This window comes from Leptidea sinapis, chromosome 42, assembly GCF_905404315.1.
Source record: "Leptidea sinapis chromosome 42, ilLepSina1.1, whole genome shotgun sequence".
Classification (NCBI taxonomy): Eukaryota; Metazoa; Arthropoda; class Insecta; order Lepidoptera; family Pieridae; genus Leptidea; species Leptidea sinapis.
This window is the reverse complement of record NC_066306.1, coordinates 2,545,756-2,569,419: the sequence shown is the minus strand read 5'-3', so window position 1 is coordinate 2,569,419 and position 23,664 is coordinate 2,545,756. Positions and strand designations below refer to the sequence as shown.

At 39.7% G+C, this 23,664-nt stretch overlaps 1 protein-coding gene across 1 annotated transcript in view; it reads right to left on the bottom strand.

The window, feature by feature from the left end:
• Positions 1 to 1,655: 1,655 nt before the first annotated feature.
• LOC126976754 (DNA replication licensing factor Mcm6) overlaps positions 1,656 to 23,664 on the bottom strand; it is a 34,038-nt gene continuing 12,029 nt past the window's right edge. Inside the window, exons 6-14 of the mRNA XM_050825318.1 lie at positions 21,243 to 21,381; positions 18,913 to 19,070; positions 13,588 to 13,740; positions 12,276 to 12,581; positions 8,721 to 8,899; positions 5,389 to 5,501; positions 3,979 to 4,107; positions 2,314 to 2,459; positions 1,656 to 1,808 (exon numbers count right to left, since the gene is read on the bottom strand). Of these exons, the coding sequence (XP_050681275.1) occupies positions 1,692 to 1,808; positions 2,314 to 2,459; positions 3,979 to 4,107; positions 5,389 to 5,501; positions 8,721 to 8,899; positions 12,276 to 12,581; positions 13,588 to 13,740; positions 18,913 to 19,070; positions 21,243 to 21,381 (1,440 nt within the window). The 3' untranslated portion in view covers positions 1,656 to 1,691. The remainder of the gene's footprint in view (positions 1,809 to 2,313; positions 2,460 to 3,978; positions 4,108 to 5,388; positions 5,502 to 8,720; positions 8,900 to 12,275; positions 12,582 to 13,587; positions 13,741 to 18,912; positions 19,071 to 21,242; positions 21,382 to 23,664) is intronic.

The window sequence follows — 23,664 nt, the reverse complement described above, 5'->3', positions numbered from 1 at the left end:
AATGTAATATTGTTATACCTTTTTGGAATCAGTATGAACTGCAGATGTTTTTTAAATAATGGTCCGCAAGGCTGTCATACATTTTTTTTGCACTAGCTTGCTTCAAACATCACGTTGCAAATTTAGTTATTTGATATTTGCGCATGTTTTGGTTTTTAATTTTTAATTTGGCAATATTTATTCACAAAAATGGATTTAATTGTGAAGACACATGTTTCCTCAGCCACCTTAAGTTAAGAAACAGGGCAAAATAAAAATAAAAAATATTTTTTTTCAACTTTTGTGTTGATAAGGGTAGAATTTTCAAAATAATGCTTAAAAAATCATATCTTTTGAACTACTGGCCCTAGAACAGTAAAATTTGGTGTTTTCGAGAGATGATGACCACCCCTATCACGGGTATCCCGTTGGTCCACTGATTACGGGACACCCTGTATAGGTACATCGATACATACTTAACTAAATCTTACAACCCTGTGAAAATCTCAGCCCTACCTTCTAGCTTTCCAAAAAGTATCTACTAATATTATAAATACGAAAGTTTGTAAGAATGTATGTATGACTGATTTTCATGATTTTTAAATTGTTGGATTTGCCTCCGTCCCGAATCGCAGAATAATATAAAATCATTGAAAAATTTACAAAAAAGAAAATACTTTCTTTCATTTCAAAACATTATCACAATTTTTCTGAGGATAATCTTTTTTTTGGAAAAGGAGGACTAAAGAGCGTACTGGTGTTAAGTGATTACCGCTGCCCAGATAATGTTCTCTTGCAACACCAGAGGAATGACAAGAACATTGCCGGCCTCTACCTCTGGATCTACTAAACCGATTTTGAAAATTCTGTTACGAATAGAAATTAAAACTTTTGTGAGTGTCATGTATATATATATATATATATATATATATATATACTATATATTAACCCAAATAATGAAAATACTTTTTCATAGTAGTAATATTTGTTAAATACGTCTGAGAAAAAACCGTCCAACCCTAAAAATAATTATATAGCAAAACAACGTTTACCGGGTCAGCTAGTAATAGTCGATGTAAATGGCAAACGGTCTTCGGATAAACCTGTGGGAATAACAAGGTTCTATTCTCGGTCCTTTATTGTTTCTTATATATATTAACGATCTACCGTTTGTGGTAGATGATAACCATGAGATTGTATTGTTTGCTGATGATACTTCACTTATTTTTAAAGTGAAGCGACGTGCGGATATTGATGACGAGGTAAGCAATGCACTCTCAAATATAGTGCGTTGGTTTGAGACGAATAATCTGCACTTAAACAGTAAAAAAACACAAGTGTTTACGGTTCATTACACCAAACATAGCGGAGGTACAAACCAACGTACTTATAAATGACCAGAGATTGGAACTTGTGGACACTACGGTCTTCTTGGGTATCACGTTAGATAAAAAGCTTCAGTGGGGTCCACATATTGCCCATCTAGCAGATAGACTCAGCTCTGCGGCATATGCAGTTAGAAAGATTACTCATTTGCCCAGTAGTTTTACTAGCTACGGCGCCAAACTGAAACAATAATTCTTGCAGATTATGATGCTTCACGACGGAAAAAGGTCGCCACTGGCACAAAATTTCGAGATATAGGGAATAATTGCAGTTCAAGTAAAAGATAGTCGATCGAAACAATATTTTATTACAAAACAATCTTACGATCACGTGTCGACGACGTAGTTCGGATGGACAACGAGTAATGGATCGTCCTCAACTTCGGTTTCTGTTCGTTGTGTCGTTTTTAAGCCGGTCGTGGACAGAGGAATTATAACTTGGTCCTGAAAATATTAAAAATTTTAGGCTAATTATTATTATAAGTATAATACATTTTCTTCTTCACTTCTATTGGCGCATTAGGGAAAAATTATCAGAGAGAATTTATACGATGCGCGCGCATACCGTCACGTAAATTCAACACCCTGACGTTAGCTGGTTAACTAGACCATTTGTATCATAGGTCAGCTACCAAGCATCTTGTAACTCATATGTCTACTGAACCAAAACCAATGGACGTCAGTTTAATAAATTTCATTAAATAATTTCTATTTATATACAAGTCTTAATTAATAATTTATCTCTAAGGGCGCTTTCGCACTACGTCCGATCCGAATCTAATCCGTACCCGTGAAAACACGGTCCGAAGTAGTTGTACAACTATACGGACCGCGGAGAGAGTCGACGGTTCAATCTATTGCGACAATGACGCTTACAATGTTACTTTAAATATATATTTTATAATCTTCTTTGTTGAGTAAAGGGATAATTTAAAATCAAATCACTCACATGATACATAAGTCGATCAATGACTTTCTCCACGAGTGTCTTCCGCTCCAGCAGGTCGTCCTCCGTCTGTATCAGCTCCTGCCCGACCAACTTCTCCAGGTACCAGCTGACCAGGGCACTCTTGCGCATCCCGGAGCTTTCTGAGCCTGAAATATTTATATTTCCCATAACTAAGGTATTAAGGTGACCGTTTATAAGAATCGAATGGTGTAATTTTTTTTAATTATGCCTTTTTTGCGTTTCTTATCTTTCTTAAATAAAATCTTTCTGAAATAATTATCTAATATCAATGTCACACACCATTACAAAAAAATTGACAACGCTTCATACTAAGAGCTTTAAATTATGAATGTTTGTTAATCTTAGGAACTTACATACTTAGCAGTTAGCAATGAAAAATATGTCACTATCTTACTTTCATTGATTATTATGTCCTTTGATTAACTTTCTAAGTGTAAGTTTGGCAACGTCGCTAACATTAGGACGTGGCATACTAGTTACAATCAAGACAATGTATATTTAAAAATATTTTTTACACCCATAATATGCATTTTAGAACATATGTTTCCTGGACTTTTTAGCTAAAGATACCCAAACACCCTATCTTAAATCCAATGGTTTTCAAGTTAAGTCAGTTGTTTTTTTTTTCACTATTCTCCATCTTTCACGACACATTTTATTCTGCGACTGTATTTTTTTTAATTGAAATGGATAGAGCAATTCATCTTCTAAAATAAAACGTATAAACAAACATACCAGACGCTCAGATTACAAAAAAGAGATACAACAAAAGGCAAAACACGGACTTTTTATGAAAAATACTTAAAATTAGATTAACTTGAAAACCATTGGATTTAAGATAGGGTGTTTCATAGTCAAATCAGTCAGAAATGATCTAAACTATAGACCCATAAAGGATCTAGGTCGACTTACGAGGTAACCCTGTATTATGGGTTAAAAGCTTCAAGTCATAAAAATATTTTTTTCCTTTCATGATATGGGGTAGATCCTGTAACATGGGTCATAAAAACTGGAAGGGAAAAAGTTAACAACAACAGATATCGCGGAGTTGAATGCAGAGTTCAAGAATGCGATAGTGATGTGATCTAACTATAATTATTGATGACTATAATAATAAGTGTGTCGATAAATTTAAGCAAAGTTTACCATTTCACCCAAGGTAAAATGATGATAAAATTATTTTATAAATTTTTTCATCATTTTAATTTAAATTTTTGTTCTGCCTTGCTTCAACACACTTGTCTAAAACATTTCTCGTGTTTGGCGTAAATAAAATCTCGTGCTTGGCGTAAATAAAATCTCGTTTTTTGGAACGGAAACTGATGGACTCAGTTTAGTCATTATTAAAATAAAATAAAAACTGGACAGCAACTTTAGTATTAACACGGTAACACGGTGAGCGACGACTACGGCACATCACTACACTGCAGACGCGGCAAGAGACGGGAGATGCTCTCACTCTTTACCTCAGGCCCCGACTGTATTCAACTCGCGCGCTATCTCTAGGTTCACGGTTAAATCACTTGTTGCAGACCTCCCCAGCTAGTGGCCGCTGCCAATCACCCGACCTTTGGAGAAGATAATAAAAGATCCAGATCCAGCAGTGGCCGTGTTCCGGCTGATGATGATACAATATAAACCTACCTCCAGCCTCGGTCTCGATCTCCTCCTTCCTCATATACACCACCAACATGTTGCTGAGCGCCTTGTACTCCTCGAACGATAGAGTCAGCTTCTTCTTGGCACCACTGTCGCCGTTTACTTGCTCACTCTCTGTTGATGTTACAAAAAAATATGTTTTAAAGTATTAATATTATGTTATCCTTATATATATTCAATTCCATTATCCTCGAAGGCCTGACAGAAGTATAGTGGTGCTGTTCTTCAAACAGGGCGATAAAATACTTTTGAAGAACTATAGGCCCATATCACTTCTGAGCCATGTATACAAGCTGATATCTAGGGTTATCACGAATCGTGTCGAGTGCAGGTTCGACGTTTTCCAGCCTCCCGAACAAGCCGGATTCCGAAAAAACTTTAGTACCACAGACCACATACATACGCTGCGGCAGGTTATACAGAAGACAGAGGAGTATTACCAGCCACTATGCTTGGCGTTCGTGGACTATGAGAAAGCCCTTGATTCGATCGAGACCTCGGCGGTGGTTCATTCTCTCCAGAGGTGCCACATTGATTATCGACATATCTTATAGGATATATATAGATAGATAGGCGTTGAAGTGTTTGTATATAAACAGACATTAAGGCGATATCATATCGCCCAAGCTGTTCACCGCTGCGTTGGAACATGTCTTTAAGCTTCTGGACTGGAACGGGTTGGGCATCAATATCAACGGCAAATACATCACTCACCTTCGATTCGCAGACGATATCGTAGTCATGGCAGAGACCATGGAAGACTTAAGCCATATACTCTCTAGATTCCCAAGGAGTCTCAAAATGAACAACAACAAGATGAAGATCATGTCAAATGTCCATGTCGCACCCGCTCCCGTATCAATTGGGAATTGTATTCTCGAAATTGTTGACGAGCACGTCTACTTTGGACAAACAATCCAGTTAGGCAGGTCCAATTCGCTAAAGAGGTCACTGGAAAAATCTAATCGTCCCAAATACCATAATGTCTGAAGGCAAAGATTTTCAACCAGGCCAGTGACGTAACGTTACGCAGACGTGTTCGCAAATTATGGGCCTGAAAAGAAAGCTCATGCTATGCAATGGAGAGAGCTATGCTCGGAGTTTCCCTGCGAGATCGAATCAAAAATGAGGAGAATCAGTCACCGACACAGCCCAAATGATTGGGAAACTGAAGTGGCAGTGGGCGGACATAGTTCAAAGTACAGATCCCCTGCGGTGCAATAAAGTCCTCGAATGGCGACCACGTACGGCGTACGTGGCTTCCGGCTGAAATGATGGTTGCTTTTGGAACGAAATTTTAACTTTATCTGAAATATAGCCTAACGTGGATCTTATTAAATCACTTTTAAGCTGAACTAGTATAAATACAGATTCAATATAGAAGTATTGACATACCTGTCCCATTGTTGGGCTCCTGGTCTACGTCCATGCCAGAGTTGTATTGCGGATCCTCTTCATCCAAGTGTATGTCCGGCTGCTCCACACGGATTATTGACTTGTTCAGCAATCTGTATAAAACATGGAGTTAAACATGATATATCGGCCAAGTCGGCGGCGCAATCGATGCCGCCGGATGCATAAGATCGAGTCTTAGATCATTTTACGTCTAGATGGACTGTGAAAGCTGTGAAATAGTCGAAAATAATTGAGGTTAGGTACCTCAATTTTTTCTTACCTCTATTACCTCTATTTTGAGCAATGCACGCACACTAACACAAAGTGACATACAAATCGCAAGTGTAAGATTTAGATTGTCACGCACACTAAAGTAATATACCTGGCCTATACAGGGCAGTCCCAGGCCCAAGAGTGTCATGTTATGACGTCAGCACAATCGGGCCAGACTCGTCCAGGATAATTACCACACTCGAACAGAATAACGGCTTTAAGTAGCGGCCTATTTTCGCATAGGTTAGTGTCGAGGACCGGAGGGCACCCCAAACAAGATTATAAGGAGGATATCTGCTGTCGCCGTCTCGGCAATTTTGAGGGTAGGGACCTGTCTACTCTCTGGCTGCGTGTAGATTTTAAGAACCGCGTCCGTATCTATGCGTGTGTCTACAGGTCCCATAGTGGTAACGCAGAAACCGATCATCTCATGGGCTGCGTTCAAGCGGCAATTGACGACGTGCTTGCACAGATCCCCTCCGCTGATATTACGATATCAGCGGAGTTGAAATCACCCAAGACTACGGCCTAGGGTGATTTCAACGGGTACAATGCCGAATGGCTTGGATCAAGTACCACAGACTACGCAGGGCGATCTGTGCATAATTTTGCATTGGCGTTTGGTCTGCCCCAATTAGTTGAGACGCCAACACGGCTCCCGGATGTGGATAGCCACATGCCGTCCTTATTAGATCTTCTGTTGACTAAATATCTCGATCCCACCAGCGACCCACCGCGTTTGGTACTACAATTCAGCAGATTGGGATAGGATTCGTTATTTTTTTGCATCCGGGTAGAATTTTGGGGCAAGGTTTGGTTCCCTTCGGATAATCCTTTGGGTATTTTTATACCAAGGTCTGTAGTACCGATCGGTAGCAGATCACAGCCCTGGTTCAATGCGTCATTTAAAGCAGCATCTGACTGCCTAAAACAGGCGTATCACACTTGGGTTGCGGCGCTGGGCTCAAATGATCCAAACTGCAAAGTTATAAAGAGGAAATATAACCGTTTCTCCAGATTTTTTAAGCGGCAACTCGCCCGTGGGAAATCGAAACACGTCGTCAAAATCGGCGAGCAGCTTTCCAGTTACCCGACCGGAACGTGCAAGTTCTGGTCTTGAACTTGAACCAGCCGTTCCTGCTGTCACATGCACAAGGCACATGAGGAATCACATCCTGGCCCATACGGCAAAAGCGAAAGCCGATCTCCTGCGCGCTCTTTTTGCCTCCAACTCGACTTTTGACGACAACGAAAAAACACCGCCGACCATCCCACGGTGTCAGAGCACCATGCCTGAAGTACAGTTCAGACAGAAAACTGTTAGGCGAGCTTTCGTTGGACGCCAGGAAGTCGAGTGGGCCGGGTGGCATTATTCCAATCGTGCTTAGAACGTGTGCCCCTGAGTTGACGCCGGTGCTAAGGCGTTTATTCCGGCATTCATTAACAAAAGGCGTAGTCCCTTACTCATGAAAATCAGCCCTCGTCCATCCGATCCAAAAGAAAGGACAGTTCGACAGATCCGGCAAACTACAGGCCTATTGCTATTACCTCCCTGCTCTCCAAAATCATGGAGAGCATAATTAACCGCCAGCTCTTGATATACCTTGAGGGTCACCAGTTGATCAACGACCGGCAGTACGGCTTTCGTCATGGTCGGTCGACTGGCGATCTTCTGGTATACCTAGGCCTGGCAGTCAGTAGTTAGATAAAGCGAAGGCCATTGATCGTGTATGGCACAAGGCGCTTCTCTCAAAACTTCCATCATTTGGGCTTTCCCAGAGCTTTTGCAAGTGGACCTCCAGCTTCCTCACTGGGCGCAGCATACAGGTCGTTATCGACGGTTATTGCTCGAATCCCAAGCCCGTGAACGCTGGAGTGCCCCAAGGTTGTGAGCTATCTCCCACACTGTTTCTTCTGTATTTCAATGATATGTTGGACACCTCCAACATATATTGTTATGCAGACGACAGCACGGGCGATGCCGTATACACGGGCAATGCAGGTCTCTCTATGGATATCGTCGACTAGTGCCGGGAGAAACTTGTGTCTTCTATCGAGTCCTCTCTTGAGAAGGTCGCAGAATAGGGTAAATTGAACCTTATCTAATTGAACCCCCAGAAGACTCAAGTTTGCGCGTTTAACACTAAAAACAAACCCATTTGTCGTATCATCGCTCTTCGACAACACTTCCTCGGAATACTGGGTCTAGAAATATCGAGCGATTCGGATATCGGCAAAGCCAAATTGGCTTGCAAGAAACTGGGCGTCATAAATAGATAACGGCAATACTTAAAGTCGGCCCACATTCTAGCGCCGTACAAAGCGCAGGTCTGGCCACACATGGAATATTGATTTCATTTCTGGTCTAGAACACCCAAGTAACAGCTTTTTATCCATTTGACCGCAACGTAGAGCAGCTCGAATTGTCGGGGACCCAGTGCTCAGTGAACGACTGGATTACTTGGCGTTGCGTAGAGACATCGCTTCATTGTGTGTCCTCTATTGCATTTATCACGGGGAGTGTTCCGAAGAGTTGTTTCACCTGATTCCTGCCGTCGATTTCATTTCGCCACAAGTTAGGATATTATCCCCATCATCTGGATGTGTCGTGTGGAGCTTTCTTCCACGTACTACAAAGCTGTGGAATGAAGTTCCTTGTGCGGTGTTTCCGGGACGATACGACACGGGTACCATCAAAAAAAGCGCGTGCACCTTCCTTAAAGGCCGGCAACGCTCCTGTGATTCCTCTGGTGTTGCGAAAGAATGTGGGCGGCGGTGATCACTCAACACCGGTCGATCCGACCCGGACGCTCGTTTGTCCTCCTTTCCAATACAAAAAAATATGTAAAAAGTTATCCAAGACTCGACCATTGTTCGTTCCATCGTGCATTTGGACTAACGTGATTATTATTATTATAACTTAATGATTTCAAAAAAGTTTTCGCCACCGTCAGTCATAAAATTGTACTGTCGAAACTAAAAGCTATTGGTGTAAACGTGGCGGCATTTCAAATATTCCAACCCCGTGTCTCCACCAGATGCCAGGTGTAGGGGTGTACCTGTAGGCCTCGTGCACGTGGTGCGGCTGCACGCGCGCGCTGCAGTGCATCTTGGCCATGGCCTCGGCCAGGCGCACCATGGACTCCAGCTGCCGCACCGTGATGCGCCACGCGCCGTGCGACGACCCGTCCCGCGCGCGCAGGGCGCCGTAGTACTCCACCAGCAGCTTGCCGGCCTCCTGATACACGGGCTGATGTTCATTGAGGCCCACGACTATCTTACCCGTTCATTACGCACGAAATAGAGGAAACAATAACCTGCAGTTATCGCGCGAGTTGAATGCAGTCAGTGCCTGGTGTAAATAGCGGGAGCATCTGCGCCCGCCTCGCCTCGCGCGTCGGCTGTGTGGTGATGTGACGTAGTACCGTGTTATCGAGTTAATACTAAAATTGCAATCCCGTGTTATTGAAGTGTAACTTCTTTATCGACGTATGAGAGAAATTTTTTAACAAATCGTCCCGACTTTCGGTTACGCGCCATTTTGTTTTTTTACTTCCAAGATGGCCGCCACGCAAAATTATGATGTCGTATCGGAGGTTCTCGAGGATGCGGAGAACAAATTTGGCATCATTTTTAATCGACTTCAAAATAGGAAGAGGTTCTCAATTCGTCGGTATTTTTTTATGTTTGTTACCTCAAAACTTTCCACTGGGTGAACCAATTTTGACAATTCTTTTTTTATTTGAAAGCTGGTGCTTCCCGTGTTGTCCCATCTTACAAAGACATCCATGATAAAACCATAAAAGTCTTAAATTTGCTATACATACGTATAGCAAAGTGAATAATAAATTTACAAATAACTCAATATAGCGCTAACCGATTTCGATGATTCTTTCTTTATTGGACAGGATTATACTTCGAAGATAGTTTGGTGAGAGATGGTTAGGTTCTAATTACGGAATCCATGACAAAGTAACGGAACTCTTCAATTCTTAGCAGCAAATTAACGATACTCGACCGAATATTTTTTATGCTATCCGGATATCCAAGTCATCTACCATAACATACTTATGATCAAGTAATTGTCGTAGTCGAATATGATGATCAATGGGACTCCTTAACGGCTTACAGTAAGAGTGTGATCTGTAGCAGAATTTCTAACTGTCTGTAATCAAATTGCAAAGCACTTCAGTTCATTACTGCATTGAAAAATTTAGTATACTTTTTAGTGCATATTATTATATCTATTGTTTTCAAATTGTGTTTTTGAAGTCGAATGGTTTTTTGTTAAAATTTAATTTAAAACCAAGATAGCTGCCGCGCAAAATATGGATATCGTTTCCGAGGTTCTCGAGGGTGCAGAGAACGAATTTGGGATCACATTTTAAATCCATATAATGCAGGTTTAGCGCGTGGCCGCGAGTAAGTAGAACATCTACTAATTACTAATATTGACAAAAACATTTGGTTTAGAGAACAGGTTAGGATAATTAATATAAACGAGATTTAAAATTTAGTTTTCTAAAGAAGTTTCACTTCTGACGTGTGTACTTTGTACACACAACTTTTTATTTTTATTTTAATAATGACTGATTCGAGTACATCAGATTCCGTTCCAAAAAAAACGAGTTTTTATTCATCGTCAAGCAAATCGAAAAATGTTTGACATGTGTGTTGAAGAAAGGTATATTAAAAATTTGAGATTTAATTATTAGTTTAAAACAGTAAACATACATTGTTTAAATTTATCGACACTCATGATTATGGTCATAATTAGGTCACATCACTATCGTATTCCAGAACTCTGCAATCTGCATTCAACTCGCGCGTTATCTGTACTTACATTGCCTAAATATAATAATTAAATTATCTATTATGGCTACAATGACCCACTGAAATATTCACACAATACACACATACAGGGTTAATGATATAATTATACATAAATTATTAAAGTTGAGACGACTTATACTTTATATCAAATTAAATCAAAAATATTTTTATTTCATAGGTAAATCATATTACACTTGAAATATGTAATTTTTTTCAAACATCCAATTCGGAAGACAGATTTCCTCAGAGAAGAACGAGCAAGAAACTCAAAGGTTGCTCTTTTCAAAACAAATAAGTTGTTACAAGTTCTTATTTTAAATGCAATTTATAAACAATTACATTACAATATATATAAAATGATGCACCAAAAATACTCAAACGTCAAAAAGTAAGAGGCTTATCGTTGACTTTGCTGTTCCAATAATCTTATCAATGGTAACTCACTATATCCGTACACGCTCTCTGTCAATGGGACGACGTATAGCTTACCAGCGATAGAAGTTTGTATGGAGGATGTCAGCCATACTGTCACTCTTTAAATGACATCATGACTTCGTAGCCCAACCCACATGAATGGAATACATAAATATTTATTAAACTTGAATCACGAATTCCTTAACATGTGATGTTTGTGGCTTAGAACGTTTTTCAGGAACTACGTCTAATTCACGCGTCCCAATATAAGGCGATAAGAATGACTTATCGGGTATAGTGGGACGGCTTCAGATTATTGACAGCTAATTACTGACAGTAGAAGGTAGTAATTTATCTCTATCTAAGTGTAGTAAGTCAATCAAGTATATTCCCTAAAGCGCTGAGTGAGGCTTGGTATCGATTCTTTGCGATATTTTTTCATAATTTCCTGGATCAATGAGTATTTAGTAATCTCAGTAGGTGGACTGCATATTTGTGTTGCTAATATAGTATAGTACTAATTTCGATACTCGCTTAAATGCCATGAAAGACGTGGGGCGGTTCGTTTGCTTCCCTGAAATATCGTCGAGGATGGCGATGGCTGGTCCATGAATCATGCTCGTGAACGGGTGCTACATGTGGTAGCTGGATGATCCTGCTATCGGGAAGTCTGCTTCATGTTTTTTTGATTAAGTTATTATTTTTTATAATTGCTAATAAAATGCTCGTATATTGACTGTGTGTGGATCAATCCTCTATCACAACTTTTTTTACTTAGTATATATATATCACAAGTTTTTACTTAGTAATTTACATTTACCTTTTTTTAATCGTATATCTTGTTACATCACTTTGCATATATTGTAATTGAAATGATTTGAAGAACGAAGAAACTGTAATTGTTGATTGTCTTGCCTATCCTAGGATTTAAGTGCATTTTAATACCCAAATCATAATAATTCGTGTCATTTTACATTAAAGCTCAACTCTTTTCTGAGTGGTGGTAGATATAAAAAAGAAAAATAATTACATTAATAAGTGACATTACTTGAACTACATGAATAAAGTTAGTTTGATTTGAACTTATAAAATTTACAATCCGATCAATTTACCCTTAGATAATTTATACGTCTAGATATCAGTCTCTTGCTGTTAGACAACCGATAAAAACAGGCCAGGAATATTAGTTTAGTGTGCGTGACAAGCTACGTCTTACACTCGCGATTTGTATGACACTTTGTGTCAATGTGTGTGAACTGCTCGAAATAGATGTTAATTTTTTTTCGACATTTTCACAGCTGTTATAATCTATCTGAAGTATAAATGATCTAAGTATCGACCAAACCCGCCCATCTTGTAACACTGACCTCCGTGATCAAAGGCTTGAAGGACCTCGAGAAGGCGATGTACCGGAGCAAGTCCTCCCTGGAGTACACACAGTCGTAGGTCTCGTGCTTGTTGCAATGCAGGTCCACGATCTTCCTGGCGATGGCGTAGTCCACCATCTCGCTGGTCTCGTCGATCAGGATGAAGAACAGGTCGAACCTGGACATGATGGGAGCGCCCAGGGCCACGTTCTGCTGCAGGGACTTGGCGCGGTCGTAGCGGCCGCCTATAGGGTTGGCGGCCGCCAGGATGGACGTGCGAGCGTTGAGGGTGGCGCGGACTCCGGCCTGCAACATGGTGGTTGATACTAATGTGGGGTGATAATAGTATCACGTGAGTGTTTTAATATCTAATTATCTATAATATGAATCCTCTATAAAATATTCCGAAGCAACTTCCTGGTAAAATTAGCAAAGACGAGTGTTGTAATGGTTACTAGGACTGGCTTTTTTAATGTTGGCGGCAATAAGCTAACTGTTGGAAGTTAGAATCTTTAATAGAAGATTTAAAGCACGGGTATCGATAAAATTAATTTAATCAATCTACATAATTATACTGATAAGTAAAAAACAACATACATAAGATACAGCACTGGTTTTCAGTGGGAGACTTAACAAGTGAAGTCACGGACAACGAGTATTTACCTATTCCAGTATATTATACAGTTAAATACGCAGATAAGGATAAAACAAATAATTCCATCTACTAGTCTCCACAAAAATGCTAAATCTTTCGGAGAAGTTGTATGAAATATATTACTAGCGTGGTTTAGCGGGCGGAGAAGTTGTATGAAATATATTACTAGCGTGGTTTAGCGGGCGGAGAAGTTGTATGAAATATATTACTTGCGTGGTTTAGCGGGCGGAGAAGTTGTATGAAATATATTACTAGCGTGGTTCAGCGGGCGGAGAAGTTGTATGAAATATATTACTAGCGTGGTTCAGCGGGCGGAGAAGTTGTATGAAATATATTACTAGCGTGGTTTAGCGGGCGGAGAAGTTGTATGAAATATATTACTAGCGTGGTTTAGCGGGCGGAGAAGTTGTATGAAATATATTACTAGCGTGGTTTAGCGGGCGGAGAAGTTGTATGAAATATATTACTAGCGTGGTTCAGCGGGCGGAGAAGTTGTATGAAATATATTACTAGCGTGGTTTAGCGGGCGGAGAAGTTGTATGAAAATCTGTACTAGCGTGGTTTAGCAGACAGAAAAGTTGAATGAAAATACATTAGCCTTCTTTACTGTAAAGTGTGAACTTGTAGTTTTTTGACCACCTTTTTTTAATCACTCACCTTAGCCAGAGATATAGTCTGTTGTTCCATAGCCTCGTGTATAGCGACCTGGTCTCCGGGGTCCATCTTGTCAAACTCGTCTATACAGCACACGCCGTTGTCGGCTAACATCAGCGCGCCGGCTTCTATCACGAAGTCGAAAGACTCTTCGTCCTAACATAACGGAATTTATTAGTGATGTTACTGTTGGGATAAATTGGTTGTTCGACTACTGTAACTATATTATAACTCCTGACCATTTTTGTGAGAACGCGTTAATCTCGAGATTCGATTGTCGAATAAACTAGAAGTATGAATTTTCAGTAAGCAAGCAGACATTGTATGAACACATCATATTTAAAAAAACCTATTCAATTTGAACCAGTAATTTACGAATTAGTCAACATTTCTTAATTTTGTCACTCATTGACATGTATATAAGATATATTTCTTGAGAGACACATTGTATTTTGATTAAAAAAAAAGCGGCCAAATGCGAGTCGGACGCGCCCATGTTTTACCCATTTTAATAATAGTGTATTTTTTTTAAATAAGTTATTTGTATTTCGTTCAAATCAATTTTCGGTTTTTTGTTAATAATTTAACAAAATGTTAATACGGTTTACAGAATACTACATCTACTTACTAAGTTTCAACAATATAGTTCTTATAGTTTTGGAAAAAAGTGGCTGTGACATACGGGCGGACAGACAGACAAACAGACATGACGAATCCATAAGGGTTCCGTTTTTCGTTATTTGGCTACGGAACCCTTAAAAAATAGCATGTATCATGCGAGGGCCAATCGAGGCGAGGCTAATCTATTTATTAAAACATAAAGTATTTTTAATATTGATATGATCACTATAAGATGTTGTTAGGTTAGTTGATGACATAATAATTTGAGTAAGAAGGACCCTTATCTTAGGATAAAATAAAGTGACGGACTTGGTAATTACATGGATCTCACAACATTTTTACGGGTAAGGGACGAGACGCAGGACGTTCATTGATACGCCCTGCCCATTACAATGCAGTGCCACTCAGGATTCTTAAAAACCCCAAATATTCTGAGCGGCACTCCAATTGCTCTCGTCACATTGAGACATAAGATGTCTCATTTGCCCAGTAATTTCACTAGCTACGGCACCCTTCAGACCGAAATACAGTAATGCTTACACATTCCTGCTTCACGGCAGAAATAGGCGCCATTGTGGTACCCATAATATAGCCGGCATCCTGTGCAAAGGAGCCTCCCACTGTGTGTGAACAGTAGTAAAAATTAAATTACATAATATTTAAATAGAAGAGAACAGTTATTTTCAATTACAGTTGTTACAACATAGATCTTATTTTAAACAAAGTAGTCAATAAAATGCAAATAAATATTAATTATCGTCTAAACATTAACTATTACGAATTAGTTGTCTACTTAGCTAGCCGCAGATAAACTTATATTAATGAAGGATTTTGTATAAACTACTTCGTAAGTGAAATTTTAAGATGCGCGCGCATCACTGTAACACAAAAGAAACAGGTTGAAGTTGGTTCCTAAAATTTTCTGACGTTTGCGACATTCGCTATTTTTTTTTTTTTTTTTTTTGGTTTTTCGTCCATTATTAGGATAGGCAAAGGGTTCAAGTCCATACAGCCGTATTAATTATTTAATAATTAACTGTCGAGCACGTAGCACGAGGAATAAATAATTTAAAGGATTTTGTTTTGTTAGGCCAAAAAAGTATAACTTCTTGCGTGCATACATAAGTACACACACACGCTTTTTTATATTTATATAATTTTTGAATGTCTATGGGAGTCTCGTTTAAGTATGTCAGGAATGACGTAGTTGTTTGCGCTGGTACCCAGGGGCTGTAGAAAGTTGACGTTATAGTTTGCTCTAGGCGTGTGTAATTTTGTGGTTTTAAAATGCATATTCTATTCATATCGTAACTATCGTGCACATACATACACAGTAATGTGAGTATCAGACCGCCTTTTAATTAGATTAATAATTAGTAATACTGCTTTCCGCTTATCTCAATAGCCTCGTACGCATAGTATTTTCAAAAAATGATTTTTAATCAAATTCACTATGATACACATATATTCATTTTTACCGCCATCTAATTAAAGAGACATATTATTACAGCAATTACTTTGTTGATTTTGCTTTTTTTTTATGGAATAGGAGGACAAACGAGCGTACGGGTCACCTGTTGTTAAGTGATCACCGCCGCCCACAATCTCTTGCAACACCAGAGGAATCACAGGAGCGTTGCCGGCCTTTAAGGAAGGTGAACGCGCTTTTTTTGAAGGTACCCATGTCGTATCGTCCCGGAAACACCGTACAAGGAAGCTCATTCCACAGCTTTGTAATACGTGGAAGAAAGCTCCATGAAAACCGCACTGTGGAGAACCGCCACACATCCAGATGGTGGGGATGATATCCTAACTAGTGGCGTGTCGTGCGAAGATGAAATTCGGCGGCAGGAATCAGGTTAAACAGCTCTTCGGAACACTCCCTGTGATAAATGCGATAGAAGACACACAATGAAGCGACGTCTCTACGCAACGCCAAGTGATCCAGCCGTTCACAGAGCACTGGGTCCCCGACAATTCGAGCTGCTCTGCGTAGCACGCGGTCAAAAGGATCGAGCTGATACTGGGGTGCGCCAGACCAGAAATGACAGCAGTACTCCATGTGTGGCCGGACCTGTTCTTTGTACAGCGCTAGAATGTGGGCCGGCTTGAAGTATTGCCGTGCTCTATTAATGACGCCCAGATTCTTTGAAGCCAATTTGGCTTTGACCTCCAGATGGCCACGAAATTGGCAATCGATCGAGATTTCGAGACCCAGTATTCCGATACTAGGCGAGGCTTTAAGGGAAGTGTTGTCGAAAAGCGGTGATACGACAAATGGGGTTTTTTTAGTGGTAAACGCGCAAACTTGAGTCTTCTGGGGGTTAAATTGGACAAGGTTCAATTTACCCCATTCCGCGACCTTCTCAAGAGAGGACTCGATACAAGTTTCTCCCGGCACTGGTCGAAGATTTCCCCAGAGAGACCTGCATGGCCCGTGTATACGGCATCACCAGTGCTGTCGTCTGCATAGAAATGAATGTTGGAGGTGTCCAACATATCATTGATATACAGAAGAAACAGCGTAGGAACTAGCACACAGCCTTGGGGCACTCCAGCGTTCACGGGCTTCGCTTCGTTCGGATAGCAATAGGCTTGTAGTTTGCCGGATACGAACTGTCTCCTTTTCTTTGGATCGGATGGACAAGGGCTGACTTCCATGAGTCAGGGACTACGCCTTTGGCATAAGAGGGCCGGAATAAACGCGTTAGCATCGGCGTTCACTCAGGGGCACACGTTCTACGCACGATTGGAGAAATGCCATCCGGCCCGCTCGACTTCTTGACGTCCAACGAAAACAGAGCTCGCCTAACAGTTTTCTGTCTGAACTGTACTTCAGGCATAGAGTTCTGACACCGCGGGATGGTCGCCGGTGTTTTTCCGTTGTCGTGGCTATCCACATCCGGGAGACACGTTGGCGACTCAACCAATTGGGACAGACCATACGCCAATGCAAAATTATGCACAGATCGCCCTGCGTAGTCTGTGGTACGTGATCCAAGCCATTCGGCATTGTGCCTATTGAAATCACCCAAGACTACGATTTCAGCGGAGGGGATCTGTGCAAGCACGTCGTCAATTGCCGCTTGAACGCAGCCCATGAGATGATCGGATTCTGCGTTACTAATATGGGACCTGTAGACACACGCATAGATGCGGACGCGGTCCTCTAAATCTACGCGGAGCCAGAGAATGGACAGGTCCCTACCCTCAAAATTGCCGAGACGGCGACAGCAGATATCCTCCCTAACGTACACACATACCTACCGGGGTGGCCACCGGTCCTCGACACTAACCCATGCGAAACATAACGACACTAGGCCGCTACTTCACGCCGGTATTCTGTGCATTTTCATGCAGGATATTGAATATAAAGGCGATGGGGAGCCTTCATCAGGAGTGGCCACGGCGACTCACTTGGGCGTATAGGCGGAGAACAAGATAAAAGTCCGATATCAGTTATAAAATCACTTTACTTCACGATCAATAATCCACATTATACTTTAGTCCAAAAATCATTCCCGTATAATTTAAATAATCACTTTCACTTCCGAAATCAATAACAATTATTTCAAGATTACGTGGAACAAGATCGATTCGTCGAAACTGTGGTGCGCTCACCATGGCGGTTAGACAATGAATGCCGCCCACTTAGCTGTGCTGATCAGCGACACGACGTTCCGGCAGAAATGACAGATGTCAAATCTAGTTCCGACGTATTCTGACACTGACAATTTGACTGCGCCGTCAAATATAATAATTATTGTTGTAAACATTGTTGTTGATTGATATAAGAGCTTAAGGTTATATATGCTTTTTTGAAAGATTAATAGGACATAGTTAAGCAGAAAGGACTCAAACCACACTTTGGTCAATATAATGTCTGAAGGTCGAATCTGTCATGTAGTGAAAACCTTATTTTTAAAATGTACACAGCAACTGTTTGTTTTCTTTTTGAATATTTATATGAAAGATTATTTACAGCAGAAACTTCACATGCCTATAACTCAAAAGTGCCTTTGTGTGGTTTGAGTCCTTTCTGCTTAACTACGTCCAATTGGACACAATTCCAGAAAAAACGTTCCAAACCACAATCATGTCGAAATTGTGTTGAGAACACAAAACTGGGCACGTGATTCATACTAACGGACTGACGAAAAATGGCAGCCCTACTGTCACTCTTTAAACGATATCATGACTTAGTAGCCCAACCCAAATGTATGGCATACAGTATTATTTATTAAACTTTAAACAAGAATTCCTTAAAATGAGATGTTTGTAGCTTGTAATGTTTTCAGGAACTACGTCCAATTGTAGCTTGGAAAAACAATTATAAAGTTGTGACATCAAAATAACACTAACGGTCCTTTACCCCCGTTCCCAATATACTATCTACAGATAGAGATAAATTACTACCTTCTACCGTCAATAATTAGCTGTCAATAATATGAAGCTGTTCCAATATACCCGATAAGTCATTCTTATCGCCTTATATTGCGACGCGTGAATTGAAATTTCCATACAAACTTCTATCGCTGGTAAGCTTTACGTCCTCCCATTGACAGACAGCGTGTACGGATAAGGTGAGTTACCGTCGATAAGTTTATTGGGACAGAAAAGTCAACGATAGTTACGATTTTTATCTCAAGTAAGAGATACAGTGAATATTGAAAAAGGCCGTTAGTCATTTGCTAGTATGAGTATTACCTTAACAACAGCCGCTGTGAGTCCGGCCGCGGAGGAAGCCTTGCCGCTGGTGTACACGGCGCGGGGAGAGATCTCGCTCACCTGCTTCAGGAGCTGCGACTTGGCCGTGCTGGGGTCGCCCACGATACACACGTTGATGTCGCCGCGGAGGGTCGTGCCTGCAATGAACGAGGCACTCATTGATACATTGACAGGTGACGGCTACAATCTTGTAACAAACGGGGATAGCCGAAATACATACAAACATTTATCTGTTACATTTATAACCATAATAAAAGTACGATTTCTACCAGGAACAAAGATAAAGTTGTTATTTATTAGCTATTCAGTTAAGTCGTGTTGGGGAGGCTTTTAATGGTTGTATAACAATATGCTTTTGTAAATGAACCCAGAAAAAAAAATTGTGTGTGTAAAGACCGCTATATAAGTTACCCCTTCATTGGCAATCGCATTCAATTTATATACTGGGACACCCAGAATAGGTTTTACAGCATTTATCATGGGGAGTGTTCCGAAGAGCTGTTTCATCTGATTCCTGCCACCGAATTCCACCACGACACGCCACAAATTAGGATATTATCCCCACCATCTGGATGTGTGGCGGTCCTCCACAGTGCGGTTTTCAAGGAGCTTTCTTCCACGTACTACAAAGCTGTGGAAAGAACTTCCTTGTACGATGTTTCCGGGACGATACGACATGGGTACCTTCAAAAAAACCGCATAAACCTTCCTCAAATGCCGGCAACGCTCCTGTGATTCCTCTGGTGTTGCACGAGAATGTGGGCGGCGGTAATCACTTAACACCAAGTGACCCAAACGCTCGTTTGTCCTCTTTTTACATAAAAAAAATAGCTGGGACAAGAGCAAATTGGAATGACTTTAGTTGTATGCTTTTTTTAGTTTATTTGTTTTAATGTTGCGCCGTCGCCATTGTATTATTTCTAAGAATATTTTTCAATTTATTGTTAGCACTTAGTAGGTACTTATTTATTTTGTAGTTATATTAGAAGATCAGTACAGCGCTTATATTCTATGTGTAACACTACATATTGTAAAACAAAGTCCTCCGCCACATCTGTCTGTCTGTTTGCGATAAACTCAATTGCTACTGCACCGATTTTCATGCTGTTTTCACCAACGCGATGTCAGAGATGTTTCCCCTCTGATATAATGGAAGTAGATGGAACAATAGACTTCGCTGTGGATGTTCACACAATGGTATAATAAATTTATATGACAGGTAACGCGTGAATTTCCTTTGGATTCTTTCGATATTGTCTGAATATATTTTATAACAGGGATTTTTGACCCGTACGACGAAGTGACGTGACGACGTAATGACGAAGGACGTAGGCGCAATAGATAAATTTTATAGTTTTCATGCTTTTAAAATTCTGATAAGCACGAATAATAACGTTAACATGGTCATCGAATAATAATTTATTGTCATGAATTACACCTACGTCTTCAATAACAGCTAAATTATGATTTTTGATCTTATAGTTATAATTAAGAATGTTTCGTTTACGCGAAAAGTTTATAAAAAAGCGAAAAGTTATATTTTTGAGACTTGTTGAGTGTGCAATAGTTATCTAGCCTGTTCAAATCATCTCGGAGAAGTAAAGCATCATGAAGATTGTTAACAGTCTAAAGATTTTCATGTCGTCAGCAAATAATAAAAACTCTGAATTTGAAAAGCATGACTTGATATCGTTGATGAATATAACAAATAGCAGGGGTCCCAACAATGATCCCTAAGGAACCCCTGAAGGAATATTAACCTACGCCGAGGTATAACCATTCAGAACGACCGCTTGAGACCTATTTAGAACGCAGGAAGAAAACCATCGATACAAATCACCATGGATGCTAGAGAATATAGTTTTGACAGTAGTATACTATGGTCAATACGGTCAAAAGCCTTGCTTTAGTCAGTATAGACTGTGTGAACCTGAGAACCTTTATCCATATGAAATGTTGAGTAATCATTAAAAGTAATTAAATTTGTCACAGTTGACCTTCTTCTCAAGAAACCGTGCTGTTGAGGGATAAAAATGCATTTTATATTATTGTATGTCTAACTATAGTGTATTTCTCTACATCAGCAGTATTCCTCTCTTATATATTAATGATGTAAGGTCTATGTGTATGACTCCATCCATCACTCACCCTTGATAGTAGTCTTGGCCACTCCACCAAACAACATCAGCAGTATTCTTCTCTTATATATTAATATATAGTATAGATATATGTATATATATATTAATATATAAGAGAAGAATATATATATATATATACACCTATGTGTATGACCTCCATCCATCACTCACCCTCGATAGTAGTCTTGGCCACTCCACCAAACAACATCAGCAGTATTCCTCTCTTCACTTCATTGTTGCCGTGTATACTCGGAAACAGGCTTGTTATTAGATTGTTGTACAAATTGCGATCCCTGGACATTTCATATATCTAAAACAATCACGAAATAATAGCCATTAGTGGGTGGAAATAGCCCAACTAAACTATAGGACACAAATCTACAAGAGGTCTTTTCAGTTTATACGCGTCTAAAGCGTAGCCTACCAGTGAGAGGTTCCTTTACACAGGATGCCGGCTACATTATGGGTTCCACAACGGCTTCTATTTCTGCCGTGAAGCAGAAATGTGTAAGCGTTATTGTTTCAGTCTGAAGAGCGCCGTAGCTAGTGAAATTACTGAGCAAATGAGACTTAACAAAAAAAGTTAAAATTATTATATAATTTTGGGTTTTTCAAGAATCCTGAGCGGCACTACAATGGGCAGGGCGTATCGATTATCATCAGCTGAACGTCCTGCTCGTCTCGTCCCTTGTTTGATAAAACTATCTAGCTACGATTGTGACAAAGGATGGTCCGTACTATTTATCCCTGAAGTCAAATAAACTTTATTCAATGAAGCTTAAATGAAGCGCTTTTGGATTCAAATTCAAATATTTTTATTCATAATCACTTATTGAACGTCAAAAGCTACCATCCGTTCAAAAGACTGCCTCAGACCTGAGAAAAACGGCCGCAAGAAACTCAGCTGTTTTTTTTTAAATAAATATAGTCGATATAGAATCGTCACTAAATATTTGTTATAAATTACTAAATCTATCTTAACTTCGTAGTTGAGCTCGTGAGAAGAACGTACAAAAAACTCAATGGCCACTCTTTTCAATCGTGCCTCAAAACGCGTGTAATTGTAACTGTGTTTTTAGATTTGTTTTTGCGTAAAAGGTACATTTTTATTTTTAGATTGCGTGCTCTGAAAAGGTCACTAAACATCGGGTTAGCTAAAATAATAATAGAAATGTAACATACATTTTACCACTTTGGAAGTGTCTCTCGCGCAAATTAATAAATTTAGAAAAATGATATTAAAAAAACCTCATTTTTCAAGACCCATCCATAGATACACGTATGGGTTTGATGAAAAAAGTTTTTGAGTTTCAGTTCTAAGTAAGTGTATTCTAACCCCCAAAATATATTGTTTTTTTTTTCTATTTTTATGTGAAAATTTTGGATACATTAAAAACATGAGAAAGAATAGTTCGTTGTATCCAGACACTATGACCCTAAACTACAATGTATCATCAAATCCTAACGATATACCAGACATGTTTGGAATACATTTCTCTTCGGTATATGAAAATGATATTAGTGATAACAACAACGACTTAAAAAATCCAGAATCATGGACTGAACCACTAGACATCATAGGACATTTTGAATTCACACCTGAATAAATCGCAAAGAAGCTTAAAATAATTGATACCACTAAAGGCAGAGGTCCAGATAATATACATCCACTATTCTTAGTCAATTGTGCTAATATGCTAGGCTTTCCCCTCGCATATCTCCTCAATGAATCCCTGCTGTCAGGAACATATTTGTTCAATGAATCCCTGCTGTCAGGAACATTCCCAGATGTCTGAAAGGAAGCAAGAGAATCTCTATCCTATCTTCAATATCTAAAGTATTTGAATCACTGGTGCATAACGTTATTTATTCACATGTACAAAAATATATTACCACTAAACAACATGGATTTATGGATAAGAGATCGACCAATACAAATCTTACACTTTTTGTCCGAATTGAAAGAAACTGTAGATCAAAACATACAGGTAGACGCGGTCTATACTGACTTTTCAAAAGCGTTTGACAAGGTTAACCATAAAATTCTCATTGGAAAATTACATAGATTCGGGATAACTGATAGCCTTCTTAAATGGTGTGCTTCCTACCTTTCTGAGCGATGGGCGAGAGTAGTAATGGATGGAAAAGAATCTCAACCAATTGTTGCGTCTTCTGGTATACCTCAGGGCTCCATTCTGGGGCCTCTATTTTTCAATGTCTTCATCAATGACATAATACGATCTGTAAATCACAGCGACGTTTATCTTTTTGCAGACGACCTCAAGTTGGTCAAGACAGTGAGAAACAGCTCTGACGTGAAATGCCTTCAGAATGACATTGACAAAATTCATGATTGGTGTTTCAAGAACAAAATGTTTCTAAACACTTTAAAATGTCAACATATAAAGTGTGTTAGAAAGCGATGCACTTTGCAATCCGAATACTTCATTGACGGACAAAAACTACATGAAGTACCAAGTATTCGAGACCTCGGTATCCAAGTAAAGCAAGCTACGTTTTTCGGATCATATTGATAAAATCTCGGCTGAAGTAAATCGATCTCTGGGCTTTATTTTAAGAAGTACAAAGGGCT